This window comes from Archocentrus centrarchus, chromosome 11 (assembly GCF_007364275.1).
Source record: "Archocentrus centrarchus isolate MPI-CPG fArcCen1 chromosome 11, fArcCen1, whole genome shotgun sequence".
Lineage (NCBI taxonomy): Eukaryota > Metazoa > Chordata > Actinopteri > Cichliformes > Cichlidae > Archocentrus > Archocentrus centrarchus.
In genome coordinates this window covers 11,596,751-11,610,231 of record NC_044356.1, presented here as the reverse complement: position 1 = coordinate 11,610,231, position 13,481 = coordinate 11,596,751, and the positions used below count along the sequence as shown (strand labels likewise).

The following is a 13,481-nucleotide window of genomic DNA, read 5'->3' as shown; positions in this document are numbered from 1 at the left end:
GACTGCCGTGATCGATTGTTGGTGAATTGTCTGCAAACACGCACCAATTACTCGCGAGGCGGTTGTGAAACTGTGAAGAGCGTGATGCAACCCGTAAATGGAGATAGTTCACCTTCAAAGTAAAAGTTTCTCCTTTTGAAACGCATTGGTTGCAGCTGTAAGGATGAAACCAATGTTCTCCATTTCAGGTTTGCGTTGCACGGTGATTAGTTAACGAGTGTTTGGAGACAAGTTGGTGTCTTCCATGTGACTGTGGCAATCTGTAAGTGACAAAAGCAATCAGGAAAGTTTTGGTGCAGCATCCTCTCTGCAGCCACAATCCAACTGGTCAGGGATTACACATTTTTCTTTGGTGACCAGAGGTTGACAGGGAGCCACCTCCCAGCCTCTAAGCCTGTGTGACTGAACTTTCACTCCAAAGGGTGGTCATACATGCCCTCCCTGCAACTGATCTTTGCCTCATCGGAGGGGTTGAGAACAAAAAATTTAAAGGTTAGAAGACATAAGAAGCAAATTGACCAATATTTCACAACAGCAAAAGTAAATTAAATTCCAAATTAAAACAAACAAAACAAAACAAAAAAAATGCATAACTTGGAAGCTTCCCGATGCCCAAAGTCAGGTCTCATCAGTCTCAATTCGGTTTGGCTTCTGAGTTTTGGCCCTGACCTCAACCTCATCCAGCACATTACGGCTGAAAGCCAGACCAAAATCAGCTGCTGACATTAATAATATTGATGAGGATAAATGGGAGGAAATCCCTGCAGCCAGTTTCCAGAGTCTTCCCAGAATGAATGAATGAGATGTCCAAAGATTACTCCAAAGATTGCTCCAGTGTGTCTCAGCATAGAAGATTTAGTAGACCCAAAGTAAGAAACAAAGCAACAGACTGTAGTGATAAAAAAAAAAATTTCTCCACTGAGGTTTAGTGTAATTATTCTAATTCTAATGCATTATTTGAAGTAATTTATTGATGCTGACACCAAGAGACATTAGCATTTTCCATTTAGAAGCAAGATTGTTTCACATAGAAGCTTAATATCACTATAGGCTGTGTATAAAAGATGAACATATCCATATGCCATTCATGGCTTTATAGACTTTCAATATAAGGTCTCAGCTTTAGCTTAATGACCTTTGTAGTTTTTTTTTTTGGTTTCTTTTTGGCACCAGAAGAGACAATATTTACACCACAACACAGTGTGCTAATTTATCAGACAACGCCAGTAGCTTGGTCACGGGGAAAATATGGTTCTGCGGTGCTGTTGTTGGCCCATCAGCCATCCATGAAAAAGAGCAAAGTTATACCAAACGAAGAGCTGAAGTGAAACTGAGTGTTAAAAACAATGAAAAGTGTCGACTGCAGACACTGTCTGTACTTTTCATATTGTAATTTTTTTCTTTTAAATCTTTGATGGGGGTGGTTTTTTGTGCTTCTCCCATCCCTGGTAAACTCCACTGTCGCTCCCTTCCCTGTTCCAGCACACTTCTGTACATAGAGCATTAGCATAGAGCATACATCAGCATTCGACCGACGTACGGCGTCATCCACCTCTAGCACTTTGAAGCTGGGATTTTGAAGCATGTTTGCATTGGCTGAAAATCCCTCTCTGAAGGCAAATGCAAACGGAAATGGACACAACCACGGTAACATAAATTAAGCATTAGCAAGGACTCAAGTTAGTGGAGAAAAAATCCAGATATGACTCAAATTTTATAAATAAATAAATAAATATATCACCCGCTATACAGTAAACTTGCTTTTTTCCTGCTGTGTCAATCAAGAACATTAGTAACATGGTCAGCAAACCATTTGGTAGTAGTTTTGGCACTGTGGGCAGGAGTCCTGCTGGAAAAGGAACTCAGCATCTCCATAAAACATTCAGCAAATGGGAGCAGGACATGCTCTAAAATCTCCTGGTAGATGACCTCATTGACTTTGGACTTGATAAAAACACAGCTGATCAATCACCACAAAGATTTTCACAGACTGTGGAAACTTTACTCTAGACTTCAAGCATCTTTGACTCTCTGCCTTTCTACTCTTCCTCCAGATTCTAGGACCTTGCTTTCCAAATGAAATGCAAAATTAACTTTCTTCTGACTTTGGACCACTGAGCAACAGTCCAGTTAATTTTTCTCATTAGTCCAGGAGAGATGCTTCTGACCCTCGCTGTCTCTTCCCCGAAGATGTCTGTGGATAGTGGCTCTTGATGCACCGACGATGCTCCGAAGTTCTTGAATCGACTTTTTCCTCATGACTGTGGTTGCATGTAGTTGACTACAGCTAAGAAATGCACAGTATTTATACATTTGTATTTTGGTTTCGGGTTTTTATATTATTTTTAAGTATAAATAAGTTGTTTTTTTGTTAAGATAATCCTAAAATAATGAATAAACAAAATAAAAAAAAAACATCAACTTATTTCTACTTCTTATTAAACCATCTATTCTTCTAAAGCAATCAAAATAAACTCTTCTCGTGTTGTGTGAGTTTATGCTCCATGAGAGAGAGCCTGTGTGTATCTTTTTTATTGGGTCTTGGACAAGAAGAAGTATCACTTAGAAACAAACTCACATTCTTTGATTTTACTCATTTACCCGTCAGCGACACGCCACCTTGTCTCCTAAAAACCTGTCCGTGTTTAATTGCTTCCTCTCTGACAAACAAATAAACTTGCCAGTGCTGTAATCCATGCCTGTCACCGTGCCCATCCATTTTAATATCCGCTCCACCTCGGGTGCTACGTCAACTGAATTTGTGCATTCGTACTATTGCCGTCCGGGAGTGCATGAGCTTGGGTGTGTGTGTGTGTGTGTGTGTGTATGTGGATGCTTGCAGTGGATGATGATGGAGTGGAGAAATGAGGGATGGAGCGGCTCCCGGGTCACAGATTGTGGTGGGGGAAAACTCGACACCGCTGAACCGTAGCAGGGAGGAATTGGCCTCGCCACAGCAGCAGAAGCAGTAGCAATGCTGACTCAAAAACCAATGATGGACACGGCGGTGTGTCAGCAGGACTAATACAAACATCTGTCAAAGGCTCATTCGTCCACTCCACTTGCTGCGACTCGCGGCCGTTCGAGGAGGGCAGCAGATCGGGGTGAAGTCTAAAACCACAGCTGCAGCTGGACAGAAATCTACTGTCTTTATTCAGAAAGTCTGTCACAAATTCAGATTTAATGGCTACACAGGTTGGTAGAAGTGTGACTGCTTTTACATAACAGCACTTTACAGTATATGTGTGTGTGTGTGCTACTGACCCAGTGTGTTGTAGTAGAAGGGGAAGTCTCCCAGGTATCCAGAGTACTGCGGCAGAGCGAACAGGCCCCCGGGGTGACTGTTCCACATCAGGCTACTCCTGGAAGCGTGCTCCAGTACACGGTCCTGGATGATCTGCACACAGGAACAGAATCAAACGCATACACAGGTTAGACTACAAAATAAAACAAAACAAGCAATTGTCAGTGTTTTAAGCAAATTCAATTTCCTTTTTTTTCCCCTCTGTTACACAAACTCATTAACTGAGATTGAGGAACTCTGCCAAGTGATAGGTTAGAGAGGAAGATGTTTCTGTTTTTAGTTGTAATATAATTCTACACATTTACTGATTCTTACTGTTAAACTTGTTCTTTATCTTAAATGAGAGACTTGTGATAACATTATGACCACCTGCCTAATATTGTGTTAGTTCTCTGCTGCCTTAACAGCCCTGACCCGCTGAGGCGTGGACTCCTCTACACCCCTGAAGGTGTGCTGTGGCACCACAACGTTAACAACAGATCTCTCAAGTCCTGTGAGTTGTGAGGTGGGGCCTCTGTGGATTGGACTTGTTTGTCCAGAACATGCCACAGATCCTTGATTGGATTGAGATCTTGGGAATTTGGAAGCCAAGTCAACACCTCAAACTTGTTGCTGTGCTCCTCAAAACATTCCTGAACCATTTTTTCTTTGTGGCAGGGCGCATTATCCTGATGAAAGAGGCCGCAGTCATTGGATAATATTGTTTCCATGAAACGTGTACATAGTCTGTAACAATGCTTAGGTGTACGTGTCAAAGCAGCATCCACATGGATGGTAGAACCCAGCAGAACATTGCCCAAAGCACTACCAGCTTGCCTTCTTTTCCATTGGTGCCGGGTGTTCCCCAGGTAAGCGACACACATGTACCTGGCCATCCATGTGATGTCATCAGATCAGGCCACCTTCTTCCATTGCTCCGTGGTCTAGTTCTGATGCTCACGTGCCCATTGTTGGTGCTTTTGGTAGGTGACGGAGGTCAGGGACCCTGACTGGTCTGCGGACATGCAGCTCCATACACAACAAACTGTGATGCACTGTTTATTCTGACACCTTTCTATCAGAACCAGAATGAACTTTTTCAGTAATTTGAACTACAGTAGCTCTTCTGTTAGATTGCACCACATGGGCCAACCTTCACTCCCCATGTGTATCAATGAGCCTTGCCTGCCCTTGACTCTGCCACTGGTTCATCACTGTTCCTTCCTTGGACCACTTTTGATAGATACTGACCACTGCAGACTGGGAACACCACAAAAGAGCCACCGTTTTGGAGGTGCTCTGACCCACTCATCTAGCCATCACAATTTGGTCCTTGTCAAGCTCACTCAAAACCTTACGCTTGCCCATTTTTCCTGCTTCTGTCAACGTTGAGGACAAAATGTTCACTTGCTCCCTAATATATCCCACCCACTAACAGGTGCCACGATAAAGAGATAATCAGTGTTATCCGCTTCACCAGCCAGTGGTCATAATGTTATGCTTGACTGGTGTAGACTGTAAAGATTAAGACAAACCTATACGAGGCATATGAGATGTCAGATAACAGAATCCAGATGCTGGTCTTTACTTCTACAATTATTTGTATTCTCTGCTGCTGCAGGAACTTTGTAGAGCCCGAATAATATAGGATTTTATGACCGATACAATTACCGATATTTGGTGCTATAACAACCCAATATATTGGCCGATATTTTTTCCCCTTTCAAAACAAATAGATTTCCCCAACATTTGTCATGCATAGTTATTTATGAGTACCTATTAAGATAATATGACTGCAGTTTAAAAATAATTTTGTTTTATTATCACAATAAGTTGTAGATTACCCGTCTCTGCTGGGATCAGCTTGTTGTTTGTGGTGTTGAAAGTAACTGAATTGAAAACAAAAGGTCAAAGCAAAATAAAATTATAAACTAATTAGAAAATATAAAACCATAATAACATTGGTTCCAAACACTACCAAAAGGGAAGTTGAAGAGTGCCCTCTAGTGGACAAACTATGTAACGTCAGCACTCATAACGTGGTTAAAGGGTGTTTCTCCCATCTCTTCTTTAGTTTTTACATTTTTATTTATCAGCTGTTATAAATGCTGACACTGATAGTGGCTCCATAGCTAAAAGGTTTACACATTCACTTGGCGAAAGGATGCTGGTTCAATTCCAGCTAGAGGCACAAATCCCCTTTGGGGCTACGTCACGAAGGGCATCCAGTGTAAAATGCTGCCGAATCAAACATGCAGAGCTATCCACTGTGGTGACAAGGGAGTGGCTGAAAGTAGCTTTATAAATGTTGATATCGATATTGTCAAATAGCTAATATCGGCCCTGCTGATAGATCGGTTGTGCTCTAGATCTCTCAGCCTGTGTGGAGAGTACAGGACTCGACACCCATGGCATCCTCTCGCTGGCTGTGAATCCACTGGACAATTAATTACCTGTGCTATTCTCACATGAGTGCAGTTGGACATTACTCTGACTTTGTACTGGGCAGCTGGCAGCTTAGACTATTTAATATCCAATCTAACTGTGTGGGGCATACACCTCTTCAGACTTCCAGTGCTTTTGAATACAGAGTCTGTTTTACAGGATTAAAACGGTACTGTTTTAATTACAGCAGGGTCTCTGTATTCCTCAGGCCACTCTGTCATCTGTGTTGGTTCCTTCTTAATTCAGATTCAGGAAAAAAAGCAGCACGAACCCAACAAAGATTATTTTAAATAACACTTCTTAGATCACAAAGGACTCATAACAATCAGAAATATTTGTGTAGATGAGGGAACATTCGTAAGCCTTTCAGATTATGGTGAATGAAGGATTTGATCAATGAGCCTTGTAATCACATCTATAAAACATCTCACACTGAGAAATGAGTTTTCACACAAAAGTGCCAAGAAAAAGACAGTCATAAATGTGAATGAGTATCAACACAGCTAATGCACCAACTTACAATAACCTCCTTTCAGCTCAGAATAATACTCGAGTATTATTCAAAACTTAGTCGGTGTATTAGAGGAGGTGGGAAAAAAATGGTATAAAAGTAAGTCTGCAGGCGTTAGATGAAAGTAAAAAGCAAGCTGAGCTTTGCAAATGTTTGCTTTGTATCACCTCAATAGCAGCCATTGATTGTGTCAAGAGTGAACTGCACTGGCACAAAGCGAGGCTGAAAGAAATCTATGTTATTGTGTAATATTTTATCCGCTGACAAACCAAAACTGTTTTTTTTTTCCTTTTCTTTCCTCAAGCCAAAAAGCATCTGTGCCGGTCAGTCACACAGACAGAAGCCATGGGGGAGGGTGGATACAAGAGCCAAATGGTGGACTCAGACAAAGTCATCAGCTGCATCTAAGCACCAGTCAGTCAGGCCTGCCCCGATCCTTTCTGCGCCCAAATAGAGCAGTCAGTCAAACGGTCGGACGTGAGAATGGGCACTATTTTCCCCAAGCTGCAGCTCGCAGTCGGCCTCTGCTGAACAGGCAGACAGAAGAAAGAGATATTGCTGCTGTGCCCTTGAGCCATGCTAAATTGCTTCAGTAAAACAGACACAGGTTCGTGGCCGTGTTTTATGGCTGCTATTGAATGGGAAGGTGCTGGCTGCCTGGCTTGGTAAACTCAAAGGACGGATACATAATATGGAAAGAAGTAAAGAGAGTCAGGTGGGCGATGGCTGAGCTGCTGATAGCTGTTCAAATTGTAAAAAGCTTAATAACATAGCTGGAGGGGCTTACTGTAATAATATTGACAAAGCAACATAAAAATTCATCATAGTGAGGCGGGGATGTGAAGAAAAAGAGGGAGAAGGGGGAAAAAAAAAAGCAGCCCTGTGTGAGTCTCTTTTACTTTTCCGAGCTTTGTCCCCGAGGGCAGTCGATAACCATTTGCCTCAGAAAAACAGATTAACTCGGAATCCGTTAACTTCTCTATAAAAACACTGCCTGCCACCTTAACACCCTCAAGCCCTTTACACCTTATGAGGGGCAATTTTGCTCGCTTGGCTGCAGCTCCTCCCCAGTCGGCAGCCCTCAGTCGGGACATGATGGACGACTCAATCTCACCTCAGAACAGCCACAATCAACCAATTAGAGCATGATAGATAAATCCTGCCTCCGTGGGAGCACACTGTGAACTCGCTTTTAATAGGTGAGTTTAATAGGTGTACCAGCAGCACGGAGCCGGCGATATTGACCTTGTGATTGGTCGAAATGTGGCTGCTTCCTGACAGGAAGGAGTGCATGATAGGTTGAACTCCAGTTTCCTGCTAGCTTGCCAGACACACACACACACACACACACACACACACACACACACACACACACACGTGCGCGCACTCAATAAAAAAAAAAAGCAAGTGTGTTTTTAAATGTGTGCAAGCAGATTCAATCCATCAAGATACCAGAGTGTGTGTGTGTTTTGAGCATGTGTGTATCATTACAGCTCAGTAGTGGAAGTGTGTGTGTGTGTGTGTGTGTTCAGGCCCAACAGGATGAATAAACCATGTCTCTCGTTATCTTGGCGGCTGCCACTGCAACGCCATTTACATATGTCACCCCTTCTCCTCTTCACCCCTTCTCCCTACCACTCCACTCTTTTCACAGGACAGTCAGTCAGGATTAAGCATTTAGCCACGGCTCCATTCGAGACATACACACAAATGCACAGGCAAACTACATAGACACCTTCACAGACACACACTGAGTCACAGGCCGTGTCACCTTGCACTTCAGCGTGGAGTGACAACATGTCAGCAAGGTTATGCCTGGGTGGTGCCACGTGTATCTGGCCTGACACATCTTGACATATGGAGATGTGTTTCTGACTGCGAGAGTGTGTGTGTGTGTCTCTCTGTGTGTGATAGCTCACAGTGAGACACAGCTAGATAGAAAACGGACTAGAGATGTGGAGCTAGCTGAAATCAGACAGACTCTAGATACCGAAGCCACGGCAGATTATGTGCACTGTGTGTTTGAGTGTGTGTGCATGTGTGTGTGCAAAAGCTGAATTCAGATGTAAGATTTGGGAGGTTATAGTGTCAGTGAGATTGTAGCACTGAGGGGGTATCTTGCTCCAGGGCTCCAGCAATGGCAGTAAGAAAGGAAATTAAAAGCGTGATGGGGTGCTTGAATGAGGGAGCATGCAGGAAGGACGAGACATTTGCAACCGCAGCATGAATCTAGCAGTAAGCCCCGGTGTTATTCCTGCATCCATAAACAACTTGTTTAAAATGAATAATAAGGGACAGGGATTGAGTGGATAAATTGTTTTTCCAGTCACAAATTCCTTAAATTGGGTTACTGTTAACAAAGTCAATATGCATGACAGTGTGGGGTCAGGAGGAGGCTCTTGGTTAGTTCTGTTCCTGCTCTTCCTTTGGTTAAAATAACTGAATAACTGCAGATCACAGGAAGGTGAGTACTCTCCAAACTTTACAGCAGAAATAAGCATCTCACAATGTGCTGTACAGCTAATTTCACAGTTTTTAACCACTTCATGAATTTTTATAACTCCCTACAAGATAATAATTAAGGCTGTGCCTGTATATAAAAGATGGATGTGGCCACTGTGATGCTACCCATTGATTAGTGGAGTCCTGTTTTGAAGCCACACGCAGAGCACTGCGGATGTCACCATCTTGGTTCTTTGAAAGCACCCGTGAAGAGAGCGGGGGGGATGATTGAAAAACCGAGGGACACTGCACTGACTTCTCAATCCCCGCTGTTTATCCTTCTTTAGGACTCTAATAGTGACCATAATGTACAAACTGAAATTCATGTTTTATTCAGTGAGACCTGAAATGACCAAGAAGTCTGCGCTCTGGTTTTATTGGTGAGCAAATTTTGTCTGTGCAATTCGCTGTAAGGATGCAGCTTGCCAATCAAACTGGCTCTTAGCTCATAACTTGGTCGTCTACGGTTGTCTAAATATGGCCACGTTTGTCTCCAAACTACAAAACGCGGTGATGACCAAAACTCTAGGGTTTAAAATGAACCAAATGTGTGACATTGTTCTTTCATACATCCTCTGTGGTACAGACCTAAGTTATTTATTCCCAAGTTTTTGTGAAACTAGTAATCCTGAGAATGATTTAAATTGGCTGAGATGAGGAAATATGCAGTGATTCCCGTGCAAGTTTCCCATTTCCACCGTCATCGTATCCTGTTCCTCCGGATGCCAGCAGGCACACTGCCTCGTCTTTGTGTGGGGTCATTTGGAACAACCATAAACACTTTTGCTTTTAGACATGTTTGGATGACATGTTGCATAAACTAGATTGTTTCAAACACCCTCTGGCCTTTTTGTCATATTTTGAGAGAAAACACAGAACATAGATACAGACTACGGAGATGTGAAATATGCTACAGGGGACGTTTGAGAACTTTTTGTGGACCTAAAAGGACCTCAGAAACTTCATACAGATTTCATGAAAACTTCCTATAAAACACTTTGAAAAAGAGTTCACAGTGGTTATAGCCTCTGTTCTCTATGAAAGAAACTTTACAGCCTTCCTTCAAGCCCACTGGCACTTATAAAGATTGAGTTTGGGCAGAATAACATTTTAAGGTCACTGGGTTGGATCAAAGTTAACACTCTGCTGTCTATCTGAGTTTTACCCATAAGCAAGTTGCCACTACTGCAATGTGTCATTATAAATACACTACACTGCCAAAGGTATTCACTCAGCTAGAGTTAATTCAGGTGTTCCGATCTCTTTCACGGTCACAGGTGTATCAAATCAAGCACCTAGGCATGCAGACTGCTTCTACAAATATCTGTGAAAGAATGGGTCGCTCTCAGGAGCTCAGTGAGTTCCAACGTGGTACCGTGACAGGAGGCCACCTGTGCTACAAGTCCGGTTAGTGGTATTAGAACAAATTGGAAGCGATTGGGAACGACAGCATCTCAGCAATTAAGTGGTAGGCCACGTAAAATCACAGAGCGGGGGTCAGCGGATGCTGAGGCGCACAGCGCACAGAGGTTGGCAATTTCTTACACAGTCAATCGCTACAGACCTCCAAACTTGATGTGAACTTCAGATTAGCTCAAGAACAGTGCATAGAGAGTTTCATGGAATGGGCTACCATGGCTGAGGAGCTGCATCCAAGCCTTACATCACCAAGCTTCTCCAATCACGCTTCTTCATCTGGTAATCCGATGGATGAGTCTGGGTTTGGAGGATGCCAGGAGAACGGTACCTGTCTGACTGCACTGTGCCGAAAGTAAAGTTTGGTGGAGGGGGGGGGTTGTTTTTCAGGAGTTGGTCTCAGCCCCTTAGTTCCAGTGAAAGGAACTCTTAATGCTTCAGCACACCAAGACATTTTGGACAATTTCATGCTCCCAACTTTGCGGGAACAGTTTGGGGATGGCCTGTTCAGTGCACAAAGCAGGTCCATAAAGACATGGATGAGCGAAGGCCTAGGAGGGAGGAAGTGCAGAAAGACCAAAAGGGCAGTTTGTTCTGTGTGTGTCTGTGTGTGTAAAACTGTCTCTTTGAGTCCTTACCTCCAGTGTGGTCAGAACAATCTTTTCCACAGAGGAGAAGTAAGCTTCCCAGAGGAACTGCGTCTGCTGTCTGAGGGACAGGATCTTATCCTGGTGGATGGAGCGCACCGTGGTGGGAATCTGCAAAGGACAAACGGCACTCGGTCAGCACTGCAAATAGCTGCTGAAGACTGATCTGAGCATCTGTAGTACTGAGCTACTAAACTTAGCGTTAGGTCTTCTCACAAACTTTGGGACTTGAGAGCAAGTGTAAGTGAAAAATAATGTAAAAGAACAATGACATCTGAAGATTTGTGTTTTCTGTCGGTGTGAGTCTTTTTAACCTGGCATTTTAAGAAATATAAGGGTCAAAATATTTTTCTTTTTAGAGAGGAAAAAAGCACAATGCAGCATCTGCAGGAGACAAAAAAAATGGGACATTTCTGAAGGAAACAAAGCACATAAAAGAAGGAATAAAGTCAACAGCCTCTATCAGTCAAACAATATTAAGAAAGAAAAGCTTTAAAATGGTTTAATGGACAGTTTTACATTTTTGTTCCAATAGCTGTGTAGTTCCTGTTGTGACAATTTGTCACAGTAAAGGGGAGATAATGGCCAATAAACAGTATCCACTCTAGTAAACACTACATTCCTCTAACTGTTCGTATATTTATTGGAGAGGTAGATATACTGTATGAGCAATATTTTCTAGATATTTTTGGTGGTTTGGATAAATACCTCTAATAAAGACTTCAGGCATCTCACATTTAGTGAAAAACACAACACCGAAGAACGCTCCACATTAAGTGGGTGTTGTGTGCACCTTGCCCCATTGTACTGCAGCAAAATACATAAATCTGGAGAATGATCCAGGATGTCTTAGACTTGTTTGTAGCTGCACAAAGAGAGCTCAGATGGAGTGCCTACATTATAAAACTCAATGTCAAACAATATTATTACACACTTCATTCCAATTAAGATTTAATGGCCATATAATTACTTTCCCCCCACGAAGTTCAAGCAGTTCCAACTAAATCCATTTGCTTGTTCTATTTATTTTCCCCCTCTCATATAACAATGTGAGGGTTTGTGGGACATTTTGTAAGCAGTCAGGGACTTGGTGTGATTTTTTTTTTTTAGTTAACAGCCATGTCACTAAAAAACCAAACAGTGAAGGCATCAAGAGTCAGAGAAGAGTCTGGTGTCGGTTGTGGAAAAGCTGCGGTTTCTCTACACGGTGTCGTTTTCAGGTGATATACAGAGCATGTGATTGTCGTGCGAGCGCGTCCACGGGCCGTTACCTGCAGCAGGAGCCTCTCGTCGCCGATGACTGCGGCCGTGTTCCAGTCGATGATCTCGGAGAAAGGCAGCTCCCAGCCGTTACTCAGCATCACTGGTACACATGCAGCCTAAGACACACAAACACACACAGAGAGTGTGTGAAGCCTGGGAGTGATCCTTCACAATAAAACAAATCATTGCTACCTCTTAATCTCGGCTGTTTTACTACACATTGATCCTGATTATCACAGCGACAGTGTGTTCATATAAAGCTGCAATAGCTGGACTTCATTTGTGTTTGAGTATTTGAGTTTAAAGAGTCTAGTTTTAGTATGTTTGCCTTTATTTAAGTAACACTAGAATGGAAAAGGAACTGTGGAAAGAGAGAATAACAAAGGTCCAGGTGGAGGTTGAACGGAGAACTCTGCTGTTATGTGCCATCAGGTCTCCTTTAGTTCAAGAATCATTGGTTTGATTTAGACAGACATACAGTGGATAAACAACAACAACAAAAAAACACTTAAAACTTTTAAAAGCACGGTAAGGAAACTGTATCAGCTTCAGACTAGACACGGTTTTGTATCCAAGGACAGAACTTTCACATAGCTCATTTAATCAGATTTTTGTCCTCTAGATATAAAGAAATAAAAATCCAGACAAGTCATTATTTTGTCTAAATGACAAAAAATATTGATGGAAATGGCAAACATTTAAATAAATAATGCATTTAATGCTGTATTAGCAGATTTTTTTGGTCACCAGAGGGCAGAACGAGCTGTAAACACAAATTTGTCACAGCAAAGTTAATATTATAAATATCACACAGGATGGATGGCCCAGATGAAGACCGCAAGCCTAAAGTTGTGCTTCACGGTACCATTGCTGCTGGAGCTTCAACCTCTTCGGTCTTCATGTTGTTCTCTGTACACCTTGGAAGTAGCTGATGATGCGGCAAAAACCTCGACTCTGTTTCAGCAAATATTACACACCCAGCCACTTTTGGACTGTATTACATGAATGATCTGACTTGAGCCTCTAAATGTTGCCGTGTGCTCACCATCCAATCTGTAACTTTGGCCCAATTTCAATCCGGTCCCTGCATCCCTCCCTGCACACCCTCACTCAGTCTGTGAGTGCACGTGGGGGGTCCATGACATTAAGTGTTATTCCAAATGAAACGGCCCCGAGAAGAAAGGGCTTATGAAGACAGGTTCACCTGCACTGATGCAGGTTTACTAGCAACACTCTGAAGGTGCAGCACCTGTTTAATGTCTGATATGGAGAAGTGGAGTGATTATTAGATGCCTGTTACAGTAATAAAATTAATTAAATGGCATTTAATGAAACTTTGTGCAGATTATGAAAAAGTGCTTCTTAATTTATTTTTTCACTTTAGATGTAATGTGTGAACATTTTAAACACAGTT

At 42.5% G+C, this 13,481-nt stretch overlaps 1 protein-coding gene across 1 annotated transcript in view; it reads right to left on the bottom strand.

Annotated features, from left to right (window-relative positions):
• Positions 1-13,481, bottom strand: part of ext1b (exostosin glycosyltransferase 1b) — a 128,959-nt gene that overhangs the window by 26,735 nt on the left and 88,743 nt on the right. The window contains 3 exon segments of the mRNA XM_030741259.1: positions 3,265-3,397; positions 10,796-10,915; positions 12,076-12,183. Of these exon segments, the coding sequence (XP_030597119.1) occupies positions 3,265-3,397; positions 10,796-10,915; positions 12,076-12,183 (361 nt within the window).